This window comes from Antennarius striatus, chromosome 4 (genome assembly GCF_040054535.1).
Source record: "Antennarius striatus isolate MH-2024 chromosome 4, ASM4005453v1, whole genome shotgun sequence".
NCBI lineage: Eukaryota > Metazoa > Chordata > Actinopteri > Lophiiformes > Antennariidae > Antennarius > Antennarius striatus.
Window position 1 is genome coordinate 6,184,689 of NC_090779.1, and position 23,175 is coordinate 6,207,863.

Below are 23,175 nucleotides of genomic sequence, written 5' to 3' on the forward strand. Positions count from 1 at the left end.
CCAAACTGTGCTCTCATGTCTTGTCTTGACTTACCTTTATGTACGATATTTTTGTCAGGTTTGACTTATATCTATTGAAAGTTTCTTTATACTGTATCTAAATGTGTGGATATTTAGGAGGTTGGAGCCTACATGACTAATTCTGACTATATTCTACCACTGTAATAATGATTGTGTCATAACTGTGTTGTCTGACTAAATTGAGGAAAGATCAATGTGATGATTAATACTCTGACATCACAATCAATCTCTGAAAGCACTCAGAGAAGCAATAGCCAGAGCTCCAGTAGTAAAAACTAGAAAACCGTATCCGTATTTGACCACAGCACCACATCAGATCATAAGATCAAACACATTTGTGTCTTAAAAAATGGTCTGAATATACTCAAATAAATTATTGAGATCATGTTATAATAATAATAATTATGATGATAATAATAATACAGTATTAATAATTACAATAATAATAAATCCCTCCAATGAAATTACTTTTTTCCATTCTAAATATTCACACCCGTGTGTGTATATCGTACAGGCCTGTACACACACACAAGCACGTACACACACACACACACACACACACACACACGGAGCCTGTTGGCATTCAGATAATCCGAGGTAGAGTGGTGGGTTTGCAAAGGGTACGGTGCCTTGCTTAGGGGCACCTCGGCAGTGGTCAGGAGGTGAGCTGGCACCTCCTGCTAGTTCATGCTCCAAAAGTCTTTGATACCTTGTGTTAAAGTAAGAATGATTATCATTGACTTCCCCTTATTATTGGGATTCATAACAAAACGTAACGTGGACTAATCAGACCAATCAATCTCCCACCAAGCCTCACGGAAAAGTGATTATTTTTTAATAATTAATGTTGTAACGTTAAAGCTAGTGAATATTGTAATATTCTTTATGGACACCAGAGGGCGTCATAATCAAATAATTTAATTCACTGCCGCCACTCGCTCTATTTTTATTTGCAAAAGGATAAATTTATCACCTTCATGCCGGCATTTACACAAAAAGCCAATATTAGTAAGAGATGACATATTTATAACCACGACACAGTAAAGCTGATGGAATAGTGCTTTCAATGAAGGAGTCGTAAAAAAAATAAGGACATGAATAAATAGCATTCAACATTCATTCATTCATTCGTATTTAAAAATCTTCCTCTTATCTGAACGCATTACTTTGAAAACAATCACTATTCTTTGTTTTAGCCAGAAACACAGACATTATACTGTAAATAGATTCATCTAATTCTTTATTCTCTTCTGACAATGGACATGTCACTGAGCCATTTTGTGACAAAACACGTTTGTGGTTTAGTTGTTGCTGCTTTGTGATCACAATCACCAACCATTTTGCATCCAATAATAAGTCTACAGGGTCAGACAGATGTGATGATGTCACAGGAAATGAGATCGATGAAAAACATTTTGTTATCTCACCTCCCAGACGCACCACTGACAATCCTCTTTATCCAGATCTACTGTTTGCACTCCATCTCTAAATGTGCGTGCACATGCTGCTGTAGTACAACTGCAAATGTGTGTGCACACATGTGTGTGTGTGTGTGTGTGTGTGTGTGTGTGTGTGTGTGTGTGTGTGTGTGTGTGTGTATGTGTGTGTGTGTGTGTGTGTGTGTGTGTGTGTGTGTGTGTGTGTGTGTGTGTGTGTGTGTGTGTGTGTGTGCATAGTCGATTTTTCCTTTGCCAGATGGTTTCCTTAGCACTTATTTTCCACAAACCTGGCCTGATGCATCACTCCGAGCTACAAACAGTCTAATGGCAGCTGGTGGGGATGAACACTTATCATTAATGTAACACAATCTCTTTCACACACACGTACACACACACACACACACACACACACACACACACACACACACACACACACACACACACACACATACGCACACACACGCACACATGCATGCACGAAAATAAATCCTTTTATGAGTTGCATCGACCATATTCTGCTCTGACATAGTTGAGAGAGCAGATTATGGGGTCAGACACTACGTGAGAAGTCTGCAGGGTGGAATAGATGGATTTTCTTCAGCTTTTGCTGAATCCAGAGTTTTATCACACTGAGAATTCATCTGTTTGTGGATTATCAGCATGAAAGTGTATAACAATGAACTGCTGAGTAGGATCTTTAGTTTTAATCTGTGGTTCTTTTTAAACTGGACTCATTTATTCTCTTATATTTGGGTTATAATGAAAATATAAAATAACAATATATAAAATACTAATGTAGAACTGCACCAGACAACAAAAACTCAGCTCTGAATAAAAATAAACACTGAAATGTGATATTTGTGATATTTCATTTCATTCAGACAGTCAGGGGAACATTAGGGATTGTAATTCAAACTGATCCAGCACGCTGTTTTGCAAAAATATTGATTTTACTTGTAAAAGTTATGAGGAATTTAAGCAGTAGTACTTTAAGTAACAAAAAAAGGATAATTACCTGTCTTCATGTCGCACACATGATGAAGAAAATCTGAAGAAGTGGAAGAAGACCAAACCTTTATTTTAAATAAATATAAGCTTTAATAGCATTCATAGTCAAGCTACAGTATCTGTTTGTTTCAGTAATTAAAGCAGCAGTTTAGCAAAATTATGAAACATCTAAATCATCCAACATCCAAAACCACATTGACAGCATCTATTAAAATGTGTGTGCGTGTGTGTGAGTGTGTGTGTATGTTTTAAAAAGAACTGACTGTTGCCTGTTGGCGACTTCTATCTAGTTTTTTTTTTTTTTTTAAAGAATAATAAATAAACTCTCAAGCACAAATACCTCAGTCGTGTTGACATTCAGCCTGAGATTTAAGGTTAACCCACAGATAAAATATGAAACAGTTAAATATGTGAAACGAACTCAGCTGTAGACACTACATGTTTGTTACACTCCAACCTGCCATTACGCGCGCATGGGTGTGTGTGTGTGTGTGTGTGTGTGTGTGTGTGTGTGTGTGTGTGTGTGTGTGTGTGAGAGAGAGAGAGAGAGAGAGAGAGAGAGAGAGAGAGAGAGAGAGAGAGAGAGAGAGAGAGAGAGAGAGAGAGAGAGAGAGAGAGGCGTGTCCCAGCTGTTATCCACCTCCACGCTGCGTCCCGGCAGCAGCAGAGCCGCCCGTCCGGACCGACGGACGCACCTCTCCTGTCCGGTAAGGCGCGCAGGGCTGAGCTCCGTCAGCCGGGGAGAGAGAGGGATGAGGCCCCGGCTGGCAGCCCGGACCACCGGAGGAATATGACTTCATGCCAGTTTCACGAAGAAACATCATCAACAAAGAGAAACGGCAATCAACGCGCACTGAGAATGGACATGGACACACACCGACGGGGGCGCAGAGGATTTACTGGATGAACGTTTTGCTTAAGTTTCTTTAAACTATTATATGATTAAGTTCAAATCTAACCAACTAGTTCCACTCTTCTTATTGTTTTGTTGCCACAAACATAAAAAAGAACTTTCCAGAGTTGTGATGGAGGCGGAGGAGGGGAAGATCTCCGTGTGGGTCTGCCGGGAGGAGAAGCTGGTTTCGGGGCTGACGAAGAGAACCACCTGCGCCGATGTCGTCAGAGTCCTGCTGGAGGACCAGAACCTGCAGCAGGGCGCCTCGGCTGCGATGCTGTCCGGATCCCCGCAGTCCTACTGCGTGGTGGAGAAATGGAGAGGGTTCGAGAGGATTTTACCGAACAAGACCAAAATCCTGCGGCTGTGGAGCGCCTGGGGGGACGAGCAAGAAAACGTCCGCTTCGTCCTGGTCAAGAACGAGGCTTCTCTGCCCAACAACGGGCCCCGCAGCGCCGAGGCGCGGGTCGTCCAGAGCCGGGAGAGCGGCCAGAGTCCGGGCGTTGTGCTCAAGGGCACCGCGAAAACGTGCTGGACAACCGCGAACGCTGCTGCAAACCTGTCCCAGGAGAAACAGAGGCGCATAGTCAGGAAGGCTTTCAGGAAGTTGGACAAGATGAACAGAAAGAAAGAACAGGCTATTTCTAGAGATAAGAGCTCTGTGGAGAAGATGGAAACCCTGGTTCACATGGTGATCTCCCAGGACCACACCATCCGCCAGCAGGTCCAGAGGATCAAGGAGCTGGACCGGGAGATCGAACGGTACGAGGCCAAAGTGCACTTTGATCGCATAAAACGTCACGGGGTAAACTATGTGCAGGACACATACATGGTGGATGCCTCCTCCGAGGCCATCAGTTCTTCAGACTGTAAGCGGCAGGACGCCCTGTGCTCAGCGGAAACCCTGGAGCAGTTCGAAGAGTACGCGCACCGCTGCGAGGAGATGGTGCGACTTCAAGAGGAGCTGACGGAACGCGAGGCGCTGGTGGAGAGCATCACCGGGGAGATCCAGGAGGAGCTCAACCGGAGGTGGATGAAACGCCGGCGGGAGGAGAGAGGAGCAGAGGCGTCAAAGGACGTGTACAGCGTGGCGGCTGAGATGGAACTGGGCGCGTCTGCCCCCCCAGGGATGGATCCAGATGTGGAAAGTTTGTCCGAGAACGAGCTGGCACTGGAGGAGGAGAGGATCAAAACGCAGCTGGACACCAGTCTGTACATCGGTCTGCGGCTGAAGACAGACCTGGATGCCATCAGGGGGGACTTGGACCTGAGTCTGGCACTCTGGGAGACCAAGGAAGGTGAACTTCTGGAGCTACTGGCTAAAGTTGAGACCATGGAGATAGAGCAGAATGACAAACTGATGGTGGTTGATGATGGTAAAGGAGAGCTGGCAGCTGGGAGCTCTGAGGCTGAGCCAGCCTTAGCAGAGAAGAGCGGTGGCTGGGTGGAGCAGGCCAGAGGTCTGTCCAAGGCCTGTAGAGCAAACGACGAGGACTCGGACACGGGACTGAGCTCCATGCACAGCCAGGACTCTGACAACACACCTGTGTGTGAGTCACTGGTTTAAAAACACGTCGGACTTTTATGCAACTTAAAGCCACAACCTCAGGGGAAAGAGAATCAGTGTTGGTAATACTGGGACATGGTCTGGCCTACCCAAAATGCACCTCGTTTTGGACAATGTAATTCTATAGCAATAATTTCTATATGTAGTTGCACAATAAGCTAGTAAAGACAGCCTGCTTGAGGAGGGTTGATAACTCATGCTCCTCCTTCGCTGATCTTTGACTTCATGTTGGGAGTTTTAATCGAAGAAATAACCTAGACTAGTATTACGGTAAAAGACTTCTATTCTGCAGTCTTCAGTCAGAAACTAAACCGAAGTATACTTGATCATGGGTTTACAAAGAGTTAACTCAGCTTGTGTTTGTCAGGAAACGCTGACCTTTAGCTGGAGTGACTTGGAAGTCAGGCTGAGTGTTAGTTTATTCTAAAGGTCATCATCAGGCGCACCTTCATGCCCAGTTCAGAGACAGCTACACGTGTGCAGTGAAACCCAGTGGGAACATTGAGACACTGATCCTGTCCTGTCTGGTGAGTAGAGCAGATCACTAGATACGATCCTCAGTGTCTCTGAAGGATGAGAAGACTTATTTAACAATAACTAGCAGCAGCGTTACCCTCATACTGCTCCTACTGGTTGACTTTGATAAGTTGGATTTAAACATGAAAATTTGATTCCTGTTATTTGTCTCTGCATCTCTATTGTGATGTTTCATTGTTTAAAAACTGATCCTCAACCTGTTTGGCTTCTCAGAATAAAGACAATCCCTCATCACGTGCCACATGGATCATGGGCTGTGAGCATTTCAATCAAGCACATAGTGATTTCTTTAAACACTTCAGAGGGTTATATTTTTAGAAGTGAAGAAGCCTCAAGATGACAAATTTTCACTTGTTCTTCCACATCTTGTGATTCCTCAAATTCATATTTTGACTTTGTATGTGATCCAAAACTTGGATGAACTTGTTTGAAGCAGGAAATAAGTTGATTCAGTGAGGGCTGTTCCTGGTGACGTAACTGTTCAGAACCAAAGCAATGACAAGTATTTTTTTTAACTCAGATTACACGAAAACAGTTCAGTTCAATCAAACCTAAAACAAGTTGAATTTCTTAGTTCTATAACCATAATTGCATATGTATGGCTTTACATCCGGTATTTTTTTAAAAATTACATATACAGCAAATTGCACAAAATCATGGTTAATAACCCCTAAATATGTGCCTGATTTTATTTTCAAGATCAAAATATTAATTCTTGAGAAACTGAAACAAAAATGCTTGTTCAAGCAGATACATAAGTGAGAAAATGGACGTTTAAATAACAAAACAAAAAAAAAGACAAAAAAATTGAGGCAGAAGCAATCCCTGAAGGTATAGATGATCTTCTTGGCTCCTCAGATGCAGTTTATCTTTAAAAGCAACTAATTTCACTATAATAATAATGAGCTGACAGGAAAACGTTCACGTTTTATTCAAGGATCTTTCTCCTTTGAAACTATAGATAAAAATGTCTACATATATGAATAAAACAACAACAACAAAAACAACACATATAAACGTGAGCCTCCGTGTTAAATATCTACTGGTTCAGATCATAAACTATTTGTCTAAATTACTTATTTTTCCAGGTTTTTGCCATCCCATCACCTTGACTATACGTTTCTTTATATTTCTACTGTAACAAATACGGTGCACCCCTGAGTCTTGCCTGGCCTGTACATTTAAGCTCATATGTGAGTAAAAACACCTGTAAGATCAGATGCTGAGATGCCTTTGGGAGAAATGACCCCATTGAGTATTCCCACTGTCCCTGGATCTGTGAGCGCTGACATCAGGGGGAATTATTTTAAGCCTCTGTCAACTTTCCCTCCTGGAAATAGTTGCTGCAGAGCAGTGTTAGCTGTGTTTCCTGGAACGTCCTCCAGGAACTGCATCGATAATAAAGAACAGACGGACCACAATGCACTATTTTGAGCTCATTTCACACCTAATCGCTCTGCATACGTGTTGGGCTGTCGTGATGTCATGTGTCGACTTTGCTGTAAAATGTTAAGATTTCTTGTAACGACTAAAAAGACTGATACTGCTCTTACCTTCTCTCTAGATCTACAACCCTGAGCCTCCGATAAGAGACACTGTGGTTTGTCGTCATGGCAGCACATGATCATACGTAACTGTTAGTGTTGAAATAAACAGAAAACCTATTGGCCTTGTGTGGCTTTATTCTTTGTGAGTGACATATCTGAGATGAACAAAAAAAAAAAAAAAAAGTTCCCCTCATCTTCCATCAATGATAGCTTATATTGCATTTGGGGGGTTTTGGATACAAGGACATTTCTCTTACCTCCAGGCTGAAAAGTTTTGATCCTGAAAGTTTGATTTTATATACAGTATTAGAAGAGGAACACGCTGCTTTTTTTGTCATGTACAATTATTCTCACTACAATCCTGTGAGATCTCATTTGACCCAATTCTGAGGAAGATTGGGCAACTCTCATGGCTAACAAGTTGGGGTTAAGCATTTTGCATGGTGCTGGTACATGTGTGTGTGTGTGTGTTTGTGTTTCACTGATCGGTCTTATAGGACCCCCTGCTGTAAGAATGTAAGACACCACAGCACGTCTTTCAGATGGTGGGGGGTCATTTAATCATTGAACACTAACAGATTATAATTCGTGGTGAATACTGTGATTACAGGCGATTCAGAGAAAAGTCCGTCTGTCTCTGTTCACCTGCTGGTCTAAAGACACGTTCATATTTTACTGTTGAAGCTGTCATGTGGTTATGTCATACGTTGTTGTCCTCCTCCACTGGTTTGTTTGTCAGTTTTCTTGTCAGCAGGATTATCTGGAAAGTTTTCATTTAGGGGCTTAAAATAATCTTTTTTTTTTTTTTTGTGTAAATCCTCATCACGTTCCACATTCAAGAATCTTATTTCATTTCCTTCAACGCTGTGATAAGACAGTTTTGGACATTTTTATTAATATTATGATAGTATTTTATGAGAATTTAATTTTAATAAGTGCAATAATTTTAAATACAGCAAAATGAAATTGAATCTCAGACATATGTGTATGTGTGTGTCCTGACTTTGCCAGGTAAGATTTTGATGCAGGTCCAAATCGAAGGCCGGATGCAGATTTGTACATCGTTCCGTAACAATGACAGATAATAAATTTTTCAGCATTTTTCCCATTGACATGGGTGGAGTTTTTGCAGCTGCTTAGACTGAACATACTCACCAATGTGATTGATCTCATGCCGAGATTCCGCACATTTCTCCTAACAAAGGTGATGGTATTGTTCCAGTTTCCATCGTTAGCTGATGCCTCTCTTTAACGACTGTGCCACGCCCTGTAGCTCTAAGCTACGGTACTTTCAGCGTGCATGAAGTTCTCAATAGAGCCTATGTCAGCAGAAAAAGCCCCATGTCTACATCTACGAGGGGAAACGATCTCATGAGATCACAAAAGGGGTCCTTTGCAGCAAATGTTTACCCAGCAGGCCATGGGCTGAGAACCAGCAGGGGAATCTCTGAGAAGTATTTCTAAGCAAATGACACATTACAGATTGTCTATTATTACCCTTAAAGATGCGATAACATCTATAATGAATCAATCCATCCATCCATCTATCCATCCATCCATCCATCCATCCATCCATCCATCCATCCATCCATCCATCCATCCATCCATCCATCTATATGCAATGATAGATTAGATGATAGATGGTACTGAATTTGGGATGGGTTGAGGTAATTCACCAGTTCATTACCACATAGAAAGACTAAATCTCAATCACACTCGTGATAAATAAAGAGTCACCAATTCACCTCCAGTACACGTTTTGATAGCAGGAGGAAGCTGGAAGTCTGGAGAGAATCCAGTCACAGGTTGAACGTGCTAACCCCACAGAGAAAAGTCCAGGACCTCATGCGGATTTGACCCTGGGACCTTCTTGTGCTACCCTGTGCCACCACCTGGCCTTGGATGAGAGGTTGTGTGGATTTATTATTTTGTTTGTGGGACAATAAAAAATTGTTACGACAGGTCATGACAGGATCAGTGACAAACCCTCAAGACTGGTAGCAAGATATCCAGTAAAGGTTATGTATACGTGGTGAAAGGAACTGTCTGTTGACGTGTAAGCACTGAAAGCAGCTGAAGTAATTTTAGTGTGAAGATGGAAATGCATGTTGAGGTTCTGAAGAGAGATAAACATCTATCTTTTTTTGCTCCAAGGTGAAATCTATCAGCGGGTAACCTCCAAAAATGTAATCGTAAATACAAATCTTTAAATCATGGGCTAAGTACATTTCCTCACACTTGAAGTAAGCTTTTATGTTTCAAGATAGTGACCCTGGGGGAGGAGGGGGGGGTCTCCAGACAGATTTCTGATATTTTGTCAGGTGTTTTCCCTGAGGAGCTGTCTCACAGCTCAGTTGGCAGTCTGTCTGCTCATCCTTTCACATGTATGTCTTTTGTCGTCTGAAACAATCCAATTCTTTCTCATATACGGTGGAAAACATTTGATTCTGACAGGTTTTAAATCAGTCTGAGACCGTTGTTTCTTCTCTGATGCGGTGAAGCCATCCATTTTAGATGGATGTTAGTGTTCGACCAGCTGATACCCACTTTCTCCTGTGTCTTTGCGGTTGGGTTACACCGTCAGGTTATCTGAGAAGCAGAAGCTCATCCTTGTCAGCTGCTCTCCCTCTATCTGCCTTCCTCAATTGTTCTTTACATTGCCAAAATTAATTAAATATTTGAGAAACATGCTTGTGATGGATTTCATGGACGGCAGCCAGGTATGTTGAAATCTTCTTGTCTCAGTTATGTTGCCAGATATGATAAGATCAAGTGTGTAGTTAAAGCTCTAGTCGTATACACTGTTGTTTGCCATTGTCTATATAAATCATTTAAACAACTGTGATGCTTTAATCACAGTAATCTTTTCTTCTTGGATGGATCCAGAAGAAAAGTGACGCCTTATAGCGTCACTTAGAAGCTTTCTCCTCCCGCTTCTAAGTGATCTGCTGAAAATGAAAGAAATCTAATTGAAGAAATTCAAGAAATAACGCGGCATCACGTACGTACGTCCATCTTCCCACCCGTCCGTCCTTCCTTCCACCCATCCATCCATCCATCCATCCATCCATCCATCCATCCATCCATCCATCCATCCATCCATCCAGAATGTTCTCAAGACAAAGAAGATGGATGATCCCTCCATCTGGTTCTGTTTCCACCACTGGACCTCCTCTTGCTCGGCTGGGCTCAGTAATGCCTCAGTAAGCGAGGCATGCTAGAAACATGTCTGAACCACCACCGTTAAGAAGTGAGTCTCAAACATAGGAGCTTCAAGATGCTGAGTTATGTTCAGCAACATGTTATTCTGAAAGAATCTTTGCTGCAACATCAAAAAGTGTATGTACCTTCTAATTCTCGACAGAATATCACCAAACCTGTCAAGTCACACCAAAACAATGTAGATGGATAAATATCACCTCACTTGTGAGGAACATGAAGAAGATGTGTAGGACTGCACCTCTAACTGTCAACTTTAAGTGTCTGATTCACTTCATGGTTCTGTGACTCACATGGGAGGAGGGATTCAATTTACTCATTTATGTAGCCTGTCACTTAAGATAAAGTGTGTGTGTGTGTGTGTGTGTGTGTGTGTGTGTGTGTGTGTGTGTGTGTGTGTGTGTGTGTGTGTGTGTGTGTGTGTGTGTGTGTATGTGTGTTGGTGGGTAGAGAGAGACAGATAAAAAGAGTCTTTTCATATTATGCAATCTTTTTTGTATATTGTGTGTGTTTTGTTTGTTTGTGCAAGTGTGTGTGTGTGTGTGTGTGTGTGTGTGTGTGTGTGTGTGTGTGTGTGTGTGTGTGTGTGTGTGTGTGTGTGTGTGTGTGTGTGTGTGTGTGTGTGTGTGAGTGTGTGTGTGTGTGTGTGTGTGTGTGTGTGTGTGTGTGGGTCTGTGTGTGTCAGACCCCCTGGTGAAGGGGGCCAGTTAGCAGCAGATGCTCTCATCAGTTTATGTAACCAGACCTGGAAACACATGCTGCTGGGGAAACATGGGGTATGCAGGTGTGAGTTTGAGTGCATCGAGCATCCGTTGGGTGGTCACATGACCTAGACAGTAGCTTATGTATGATACATGTGTCAGTGCATTGATGTGTGTTACGTGTGTGTTTTTATGTCTGTTTGACCTCCGGATTTGTACATCCGGTCCAGTAAGGACTTAGTTGACACCAGCCTTCAAAACTATGTCCATAAAAATTAATTACTGCCACTAAGGAATTGTTGTTTGTCTCTGGCGATGCTTTGTTTATTCGTTTATCAGTTTGCACAATGGCTTAAAATCAGACTTTTTTTCTTAGTATTGTAGATGACACACAAAACCTTGTCCCGTTCAGTGATCAGATGTCCCCTTATAGAGCTTATATACGTCACAAACACATTTTCTTTACACTGATCAGCACTTTGGACATGTTTGATAAAATAAGGACCCCAAACTCTAAGGAGAGTAATGTAATACGATATTTAATGAAATGAGTGTATTTTTAAAGAATTGCAGTTATTCTCATGTCAAATCGGTGACAGACATACTTACATCGTATCAGGTATTAAATACTCAAAGTTCCACAGTTTCAAAATAAGCTGTGTGAGATTCTTCACAGAGAAGCGTCATCTATAAAGTCGTGATTAATTCTTATTTTTATTCAGATTGATTGATCAGATGCTGCAGTCATAAAACACATGAAAAACCCAGACTTGTGTCCCAGAGCTCAAAGTGGCGTCTATAAATAGCTTTTATTTTACATATCAAAGTGGTTCGACTCTTCATTTCAGCACAATAAATACTTCAAATTACTGCAGCAAGTTACAAATGGTCTGCTGTCTACGCAGATGGCTTTTAGAACACGAGCACATGTTTAAGGAGTCACTCCATTTGTGATGTTCTTCTCGGTGTTTACTGTCCTCATGATGAAGTGAAGACGTTCCTGTGAGTGCTGCAGGCTGAGGGGGGCGAACACACAAACATCTGTGCAGCTGGGATAAAAGAGGATAGTGTGTGAATGTGAGCCGCACTGTTGTGTTGAGTTAATCCTCGATGAACGCTCACAGACAGGGGTGTGTGTCTGTGTGTGTGTGTGTGTGTGTTGTGTGTGTGTGGTGTGATCTTGTTGCTTCAGCATTTTGCGTGTCCTCCAAATCACACAAACAGCTGGCGTCATTGACATTATTTTAAACACAGTATGACTAATTTTATCTTTAGGGTGAATTAAAACTTAAAATTGATGGGACTATTCCTGCAAGCTAGTAAACTCTGTTCATGTTAGAACACATCTGATGGGAGATGTGGGTGGAGGAATGTTTGATGTTCACGCTTCAAAACGGTTCGTTGTCATCATTAAACTTCATTTAAAGAAACGTCACAGACGGGCTCAGCAGCTGCAACAAAGATGGCCAATAAAATGAGTCAGTGGCTGAATAAAGTCATTTTCTGGATACAAAAAGCTAAATTATATCAATGAAACATGAATAAATTCTAATATAAACGAACCACAACTGTCATGAGTGATGCTCAGGAGAAAAGATTTCTTCCAGAGAGGGAGAGAAAGTATGATTACTGAATTATGGTTCGACCACTCTGGGCTCCCATCAGCATCTGGAAAACTCAAGTATGTTCAGAATGTTCAGAAAAGCCTTCGTGTTGAGGTGTGTGTGTGTGTGTGTGTGTGTGTGTGTGTGTGTGTGTGTGTGTGCGTGCGTGTGTGTGTGCGTGTGTGCGCCTGCCTGCTCTCATTGGTCACACAGTTGGTGACAGATGTAGCTTAATTTTTGTTGGATATTACAAACACCTCATCAGTTATGATATCATCCAGTTAAAATAAACTCTAAATGAAGGTCATCAGAATCTATTAGGACAACATCTGAATGAAGAGGATATAAACTATCTGTAACTACTAAACTGTAATATTTTGTGATATGTTCGCTGGCTTTTCTGGAGGATATCATATCATATTTTTTGAATAAATGCCCAAGCAGAACCTTTTTATAGCTCCAGTTTTCCTCCAAATCACCGCATGAACTTGTTTTCACAAAGATGTGAAATATTGAAAGACTTTATTAAGTGTTCATTTGAGGTTGCAGACAATGATGAGTCCTGGTCATTGTGCTGGAATGACTCACTGGATTGTGAGACTATTTCCAGAGGATGTACAAGCCACGAATGCCCTTTTTAAATTTCATCAAAGATCATTTTGAGACCGACTTGGCATCCTTAAATGAATTGGCGGCTAGTAACTACAATCCATTCTTTCAATGGCTGACTCATTACTGTGAGTAGCAGGGGTGAAATGTGTGCAGTAGGACACCAGCACATAGAGTGATGTGACCTATTTATGGCAAAACAGTTAAAGGGAAAACTCCCTTTACATCATGTGGCATCATGTTTTCTCCACTAAATGGCAGCTGAATGGCCATACTGCATCTTACACAATTTTTACACAATACTAAGAGAAGCCCATGGGAATGCATTTCATTATGTTGTTTGGCACACTGGTCTGCCTTATAGCGTCATTTCTCACACTCTACCATTGATGGGTTATTCTTTTCAAGCACAGGCCTCCAGGGGGGAAACTGAAGATCCACAATCACATTAATGCATTACTATTACAAGTGTTAGGCCATAAAACTAAAGCACAGGTAGTCCTTAACTTACAAACAAACATGCGCTGCCATATCCAACTATTATCCTGCAGTTACCCTTCCTGCCACAACCCCCCCCCCCATCGGGGCAGCACTGCTGCGTTCACGCAGCTCCAACGTTCATCTCACCCTCTTGTTGGATACTTTACTGTTTATCATGGATGATAAAGCAAAGGCTAGTAAAGATAGTGGTAGTGGTGACCCTCTCTCTGATTACAACTATGACTGTCCCACAATAACTCCTCCCTCCTCCTCATTGGTTGCTCTAAAGGCAGGCTACATGCTACTGTAACGTTAACAGCTGACTCTGGATATTGTTGTTTTGAGTGTTTTTTTTTAAACAGACGTAATCGAGAATGACTTATCTGTATTTTATTTTATTATGTGGTTTTTTTTATGTCCTGTTGTTGTTTCTGGTAAGTCTCAGGGAATAGTACTTTCAGACATAGACTAGTGATGGCATTTAAATTACCTTAAATAGCGATTATAAATTGAAAGTTAATAAATAACGATGTCTGAACTAATTACATTTGTATGTTCAGAACTATTTGTACAGGACAAAATACTATTTTATTATTAAAGTTATAACAATTCATCCTCACGAGATGTTGGCATAGCTTTCTGGGTAATTCATTTGATACCAATAGAGACCTTTCATCCTCCATAATAAATATCAACCTGCTGGTGGCACCGAATGGAAAGTCATAAAAGATTGGGATTTATAGGATGTATTTACAACTATCTGTCAAGTGGCTATTCTACATTTTGAACTGAAATCATGATTTGACTGTCCAGTTTTTAATTTTCATCGCAAATGAAACAACAACAACAAAGAAAAGCTGTCTGTAGAACTCACAAATATGTCACAGCAGAATTTTTTATGTCTACGAGATCTTTTTCTCTCACTGAGCTTGTATCGTAGTTCATATAGCATTGACCCGTGAGAAATAGGTGTCTGACCCCATGATTTATAGAGCTCAGCAGGAATATTATTTATTTACATGTCTCTCCACCCCAAGGCAGAACACATCTAAATCCACATCCTCAATAAACTCTCACCACACTGACAGCTGAGTAAGAGACTCAGGTCATAAATAATGAAGCAGAAACAGCTTATTGGGCTGGAGCTGCTGTTCCGCTATGTCATCCCACATTAAGACAGAACAGCAACGAAGTCTGTCATTCTGATCAGACGAATTACACTTGGAAAATCGGAAATCAACACAAATTTCATTTTTAAATGCACAAATGTCAACACAATAATGTTATTTGAAACCCCATAAAAAGAAATTTCCTTCCCACTCATGTTTCTGTGAAAGACAGAAAATTCTGTGCTGCATCAAGGTTGAATGTCCGTCTGTCTGTCCATCCTATCTGTCTGTCTGTCTGTCTGTCTGTCTGTCTGTCTGTCTGTCTGTCTGTCTGTCTGTCTGTCTGTCTGTCTGTCTGTCTGTCTGTCTGTCTGTCTATCTATTAATCAATAAATAAATGAATCAGCAAAGGCATTTAAATCAAATCAACTGGACTTGTGGAATTTGATCAATTATCTACATGGTGAAAATTCTGTCGGCTCAGCTAAACTTTGCTGACTAATCAGAAAGCTAACATGCTATGGAAAATGACATTATATCTGCTAAGCAGCAGTATAATACATACATACATTATAAGTGACAGAAGTCTTGTCAAACTGTCAGAAAAGACTGTAAAGAATATTTCTCCGGTGGCTGAAGCATTTCTCTGGGCTATGATTCCTCACCTCCTGATTGGATGGAAAAACCTCTCTCGGGTAAACAGTTGCGATGACACACTTTTTACTGCGGTATCGCGTTGTAATTCGGATGCTAAAATAGGTCAGTCTCTTACAGAAAAAAAATCTGCCTAGAGCATCTTAAATAAACACACTCATCTATATCGTGTAATTAAGCACAATTGTGTTTGCAGTGGATTGTCCCACTGTGATTTCCTAAAAACCGTCCTGTCAGATACACTCTGTCATTAAACAGAAAGCAGAGAGATGGATAGACCAGTATCAGAACAACACAACCCAAACTGTGGTGACGGATTGAGGAGTGTGAAAGCAGATGATAAACAAGAGGAGCGACGTTGATTTATAGAGGAATAAGGAAGGACTCAGCTTTTGACGTTTATGATCTTGATGAGCCGGTTCTGTTCTTTTCGCCTCACTTCAATCATCTCCCCGGCTCCATTCCTGCACTCATCTGCCAGTCAATTAAAGCAAACACCAACTGGAAAGGAAGGAAGATGATCAATATTTTACGAAAGCAGCTCAGTGAAACTGAGCAGTACGAGTTGAAGTCAGAGAGAAGGACGAAGCAGACACAAACTAAAAAGCTCCAGGAACAAATCAAAAATAGACCTATACTATGAAATAAATATCTAACAGTCTACTTTTATAACGTGATGGCTTACAGCTTCCTGCAGGATTTCAAGTCCACAGAATGAATGAAATAATCTCATTGAACGTAGGGAATTCGCCCCCAATGTCATAGGAGGATCATATTTGTGGTTTGGAACAAATTGACATAAATAGCTGGATGGATTATTATGAAGTAAAAGACCTTCTTCACAGAGGATGTACTGAAATATCTTTATTTTCCACATAATGCCGTCATCAGGGTAACACTTTCATTTGTTCCATACCTTGTTGTTGAAGAAATATCATCTATACATGGTGTTTACTTCCTGCTTGAAGGGATTTTGTAACATCAGGGTGTTAGCATTGTCACAGAAAATGTTCATTTGTCATGAGAAAAAGGGTGACAGTTGAAAGAACAAAGATCGTAATCGCAAAAATGTAATGCATGTAATGCATGCATGTCGCACGCAAAATCTGCGGTAGGTCACACACCAGAATGATTTGGAAAAACGTACGACAGCATGACACAAAGCTGCACATTGACAGAGCCTCTCTTTCCACGCTCACATAGACTACTATTACCAAAACTACAGACAGAGTCATCAGTCCTGACCTTTTCTGAGAAAGTTTCATTAAAGTAAGACTAACCAGGTCAACAAAATGCTTCAAAAGCAACATGTTCATGTAGTTTTTGACAGAAGCAGCTCAAACTTAAATAGTTATATTTCAATATTTAAATGCATTATAATTATTAAATTCATGTCCCAGTCATGAATAAAAACGAGTCCGAATTTTTTTGGGTTGTTTTTTTGTTTCTTCGTTTGTTTTGTTTGAATATTGACCGCAGCAGGACGGTGACTCTGTGGTGTTTCCTTAATGACGTGTGGTTAACTGATGTGTATTAACTTGTTCTGGAACAGCAGTGACACGTACACTACTGGATAATACTTGTCAGAATTGATTAATTTTCAGTTGTATTTGGTCTTAATGTCATATCTGATGACAATTACTGAAGTTTAGCCAATTTAGTTTGAGTTTCTTACGCTGCGTCTCCTATTGTCACAGCTGATCTTTGTCATGAAGTCACATTATACAGTTCAGTCGACAAAAACTGGGAACCAACTTTTTAATATGAAGATTATAATTCAGTCCAAAAAAAACAGGTTGGTCAAATTGTACTAAAATTTATTCATTTCAGATTTATTATGTATTTCTGATTGATTAGTTCAACACATTTCTTGCTTGTGTTTACACCCAAATCAGATACGATGTAGTGAAGGATCAAAGATATTAATTCAGACTTAAAGATTGTTACGTAATCAATACTTCCTTCTGCTTTCAGTTTATCAGTGGGCGCAGCTGTTCCTTCACTGTCCTGTTGTGATGATGATGATGATGATGATGATGATGATGATGATGATGATGATGATGATGGCAGGGCTTGGGAACAAAACTCCACCCAGTGCAGTAAAGCAAACTCCAAGTTAAACTTCAACCTGAAGTCAACACCAACTTCTGAAGTTGCCTTGACCTCACGTTCCACACTTGTCAAAGACCTGCAGAGCTGGGTCTGCCCCAGGTTTGAGAACCCTGGATGATGTGATTTTTTTCCAATTTTTTTTTCAAGAAACATGGAAGATATTTCCAGACAGAAAATAGCTGACATTCTGCAGCATTACATGAGTGTGTGAATCCAATAACAAGTTGCCACAAGTGGTTGGGGGTGACAGATCTGAACTCCAACGACATTAGTCATCTTCACAGGAAACAGTGACAAGAAAAGTGATGACTTAGACTCAGTGAAAAAGTCACACAGTGTATGAAAAGCACAAAGGCTCCGGGACACACATCCACACATCTGTTCTTGATGCATAATGTTTTGTCGTACCACATTAAATAACCGTTTGGTGCTAAATTATGATTGGTTGTTTTATGACTACCAGATTTCAAATTTATAGACTTGAAAGAAGAAAAGTTGCTTCTGTAGATTTTAAATGACATTTTGATTTATATTGAGAGAACATCCCTCCTTATGTTGAGTGCAGGTGTTATTTCACAAACTATACACAACAACACAATACTTCATACAATGCAATGTACTGTGGTGGGGTAGGGTGGATTCTTGCACATTGAAGGACCAGACCTGGGTGATGTAACAGAGATTGGGACAGACAATTACATAATGATACCATTGAAATGATTGAGGTCGTTGAATTTGCATCAAGTCTTTCCTTTGTTCCAAAATTAGTTTCCACTAATGCCAAAATACGGGACAATTCAAGTAAAAATAGACAGCTGGTTTGCTTTTTTTTCGTGAAATTGTGTGTCGGCAAATTATCTGTTAGATAATCATTTTTGAGAACACAGTGCACATTAGCAAAAACTTTGAAGATTTCACAATCTGTAACCCACAAATTCAACGCACCATTCGGACAATGTGGTTACATTTCTGCCACTAGTAAACTAGCCTGTTGGCGCTCCTGAGTGAAAATACAATACATGGTCCATTATGAAGCTCAATTCAAACATCACATAAGAATGAGGCAGAATCTCACTCATTAGCAAAGTGTCCTTAAAAAAAACCAACTGATTATTGTTCATAGTAAAGATCATGACATACAACTGTAAACGTGAACCCATCTCAAGTGTTTAGAAATGTGTTGCAGACATCTATGTTAGAATATGCATATATTTACTTAAAAACAACAACGCTAATCTTTCTACTATTCCTTTCTTTTTTTTTTTAATTGCACTTAAGTTAAAAAGGATTTGAAAATCAATACATTATTTTTTTTCATTCTAGTTTGCAAAATGCCTCCTTTTATTTCAGAATGCAGTTGTATTTTGGCAACAAGGAAGTGTATTTAGGTAAATCTAAGTGGATTATGTATGCCTCTGCACACTGTAGTTTATTTTTGGACAACAATGAAACTCTATGACGGAGCAGCAAACTATGTCAGGTTTGGATACACATGCACTTCTGGTTAATAGCAACAGACGGTTCACTGTTTCAGTTACGCTCTTTTTATGGACCTTGTTGTCTTGCTTGCAAACAATTCTTGTAATGCCATTGTAACCGTTCTTATGTGACTGCTTCATTAAAGCTGTCATCACATTTTATAGACACGTGGCAGCAAATAACTACAGTATTACAGTCCTACGCTAAGATGATAGCTCACTTATATCTATACGCATCTTGATGCATCTTAACAAGTACAGGAAGTCGGTGTTTTTGACTGTTTATTTTGACAGTATTGTTCTCTGTTGTAGATGTTTCAGGAGATTTCGATCATACAAAAGCTTTGGGTTGGTGATGATTTGACGACACTGAACGATCTATCCATTTCATGAATTAGCTGACTGATGTCGTGCTTACAAACACCAGTGGATAAGTCCTGTGTGTGGAAGGAAAAAGTTCAACATTTTATAATAAAATGCTTAGACGCTGATTTTCCATCCACTGGACAGACCCCAGCTGGCTGTTTCCAGTATATGTACCATGCTAAGCTAATTGGCTGCAGCTTCATTTGCTGCAGAGACATTGAAGTGAAGCTCTCAGCCAGAAGGACAATAAACATATTGTACGTTGAACTAATAAATTAAGCTTTGTGTCCAAAGAACTGTTGTATTTATGTCTCATGTAGTTTTGTCATCAAAAGTTTGCTTCCACAGCGCTGAAACATCAAATAATATTTCATGGTGGTCGTCTCTAGAGAAATGATCCACATCAGCGTGAGTGATTTTACAGATGACACCTAAACAGACTATCAGCAGGGCTATGTATCTGGAGAGGACTGATGTGTGTGTGCATGAATGTGCAGCTGATATAGCAGGCGGCATGCAGGATGTTCACTCTGACTTCAGCCTCATTATCTTCACCAGGAGATGAATAGATGGAAACAGATGCTGCCGCTCAGCTTCCTGTCTGCCTCTTCCTATTACCTTTGCAGCAGCAGCAGCAGCAGCGTGTTCATTTAAAGACATGCGTCAGTGGGCGATGCATTTTAACTTTCCTTTTGTGCTCTGGTCAGCAGAGCTGGAAACGTTGTTGTGTGTGATATGTTATTTGGTTTTCAGTTTTTGCTATAAGCTCAATAAATGTGTGTGATGATAATGACCGACGATCTTCTGCTTTAGTCCAGAAAGTCATCTGTTAGCAGATCTCTTAAACCTGCAATTCAAAATTTTTAGTGAACTCAATGAAGCCGATTACTTTGATCAGAGTGTTAAAGATGTAAAAAATGTACCTTTTTTTAACATGTAGAGAGGGATATGGACATAAGACACTCAAGAATGTTCTTTTGCACTTAATTCTTAGCATACCCATCACAGGACTTTGGGAAATTACATAGAAATTAAACTTTCAGTGTTTATTGAATGGAGATTTATACGAAAACATAAACAACTGCTAAATAATTGGGGAGTTGTTTACTGCATCATTAAATGAACCAACTCACTGAGTTGCTGCTGGCTTTTTTCTTAACAATCTCCTTGGATTGATTGGTTATTTACCACTGAAGTGTAATTTGTGGTTAGACAAAATAACAACACACACCAAATTATAACTCAATGCTGAATGAATAAATGATCACTGGGTAACCATGATCACTGGGTGACTTTACCTACACCAAACATGTTTTTTAATGCATTTACACGGCTGTTCAGTTTGGACTGGCTGGTTCCATGGAAGATTCATAACAACAAATTTACACGACCCTCCAGTCTTCACATTTGAGGACGTGTAGTTTTGTCCTTGCACCCAGGTAAGCAGTAGCAACAAGTCTTGAACACCATAGTGACTTATTTCAAACTGATACGGCAAACAAAATTATTCATTTAGAATTATTTGTCTTCAAATTAATGGCAGTCCAACATTCATTGCTGTTGGCTGTGGTTTTGGTCTTGATTACCCTGTGTTTGTGCAGTGAGATATCAGGGCTCTGAAAACAGCTGTTTGTCTGTCAGTGGTCATCTGTTGTGGGTGTTGTTCTCATTTACCCCTAACTTTCCATGTCCCTGTGGGAAATGTTTTTCTATGTGTTAACATTCTGCTCTCTTAACTTAGAATTGCTTCGATACAGTACAAACTTAACAACACTGCAGCTGTTGCTTCTTAAATTATGAGGATTTCTCCATTTTAATGTCAGGGTATTTCCTCATTATGTGCAAAACAAGTTCCACTGACAATAGTTGAAAAACACATTAACTTTTTTCCCACTGTACCAGCATAACAAAGCACTAATATGAGAGTTCTGTTTATGCAAGTCTAGAAACTATCTAGGATGACTAAGAGCTTAGAAATGGCTTTGCACCAAACTTAGTGATGGTAACACATCAGGAATCTTAAGCTTTCTCATTTTAAGAGCCTAAATGTGTTATTCTGAACCAGTTTGGATGTTTACATCAACTGAGAACAGGTTGATTTCAGCAAATGGGATAAAAATGCTCCGTGTGTGATACTTTGTGTTCACTCATGTCCTGTCACGGCAATGCAGGAATAAATTCCATTTGCACTTTTGAACTGATTAATATGTCATTGTCTGCTGGTGTTCGCTCAGAGGGACTCTCCTCCAGTTTCTCGGAGTGAAGGAATGTGATTGTAGATTAGCTCAAGGCGGAGGATGGTAAGAAACATGAGGCAATCATTAACCTCCAGCTTCTATCTCTGCTATTTTTCTAGCTATGGATTTCAATCTCTGACTTCCTGTCACATAAATATTTCTTCTTTCTCACTCAGACGTGACTATTAAGTGTCTCCTGTTTCCTGTTTGCTATGTTCGCTTTTGTATTCTCTCACCTCTAAACATGTATGACTCACTTTGTATGCGTGATGTACCTGTACTGAATAACTGAAGGAACAAAGTTTGGTTTATGTTTTGCATTGCAGAGACATCTACAAAATGATAGCATGCTAACCTGCTAACCTCAGCTCGTCCTGTCTTGTAACACCACTTTGTACGTCTATGAGCAAGAGTGAGTCACAGCGGTGTCCGCCTTCACTGTAGCAACACTAGCGGTTTTCTGGTCGGGTTTGGTTCCTGAGACCCCGGGGCGGATCCTGCTGGAAGCCTCAGTCAGTCCTCCACTGAGGGGTGTTGCCCCATGCCTGGCTTCTCTCTTGCTCCTCTTTCATGTCACGCCTCACCCATCCTGCAACAGGAGTTAGTCTGATCCACTATAAATCACCTTGGTACGTCAAACATGTCTCCATTGGTTTCAGAGGGTGGGGACCAGTCAATGCATCGTCAGCCAATAGGAGTAGCTCGCAGTTGGAGAGGCTATCCCTTTTGTGTTGACTCGATTCACATGCTTGTTACTAAGTTAAAACTCGGCGAAATCAGTGAATTTTATTTCTGGTGTCGGTCATTTCTCTGAGTGGTGAAAACGACAATCACTAGACATATTTTAAATTAAAATTGAAAACATTACCTCTCTGGGAAATTTTTGCCTGAGAAGATCATTTTGGATTGTCAGTGGTGGTTACCTAAAGAAGGATTCTACAACATCAGAACAAGTATCTGTGAATACAGTATAGGTTTTTGTGTGAAAGTGTCCTGTGGTTTGTTTTTTTTAGCGACAACAAAAATTCTTGAACCATTTGATAAAAATAAACTTGAGACATGAATTTATTTAAAGTGGCAAAATCAAATTTTGCTAATTTTTTTATCGAAAAAAAAAAGCCAAAAGATAACAGAATCAGTCCCTCCCGTGGGAATCAATGGTGAAAAACTTAATTACAAATCAAATTAGATCACAATCGTAGCTCTGATAGAATAAAAGGGATATTTCTGACAAGTTTAGTTCCTGTGTTTGTTTTAACTGTGATTGTTGGTGTGGTGATTTTGTGTGTACCTACATGTACTTTTCATCACAGTTGGAAAAAATGTTGACTTTAACAGTACAGAAAAATCATCTTCATTGTAATAACATCCCTAATGTAATCATCATATATTTGTAGATGTACTCTCCGCAGTAGCATCCAATGACCAATGTTCACAAGATTGACGGTTCGATTCCCGCTCCCACCCAGTCACTTCAGGGTGTGAGCTGACAGGGGGAGGCTAACCTACCGTGCACTGCTGAGGCGCCTTTGAGCGAGGCGCCTTTGAGCGAAGCGCCTTTGAGCGAGGCGCCTTTGAGCGAGGCGCCTTTG

General features: G+C 40.4%; 1 protein-coding gene across 1 annotated transcript; it reads left to right on the plus strand.

Moving 5' to 3' along the window:
- Nucleotides 1-3,122: 3,122 nt before the first annotated feature.
- On the plus strand, nt 3,123-7,130 carry LOC137593915 (ras association domain-containing protein 10-like). Its single transcript, XM_068313022.1, has one exon. The coding sequence runs from the start codon at nt 3,407-3,409 to the stop codon at nt 4,928-4,930; it is 1,524 nt and encodes a 507-aa protein (XP_068169123.1). The 5' UTR covers nt 3,123-3,406; the 3' UTR covers nt 4,931-7,130.
- Nucleotides 7,131-23,175: the final 16,045 nt, after the last annotated feature.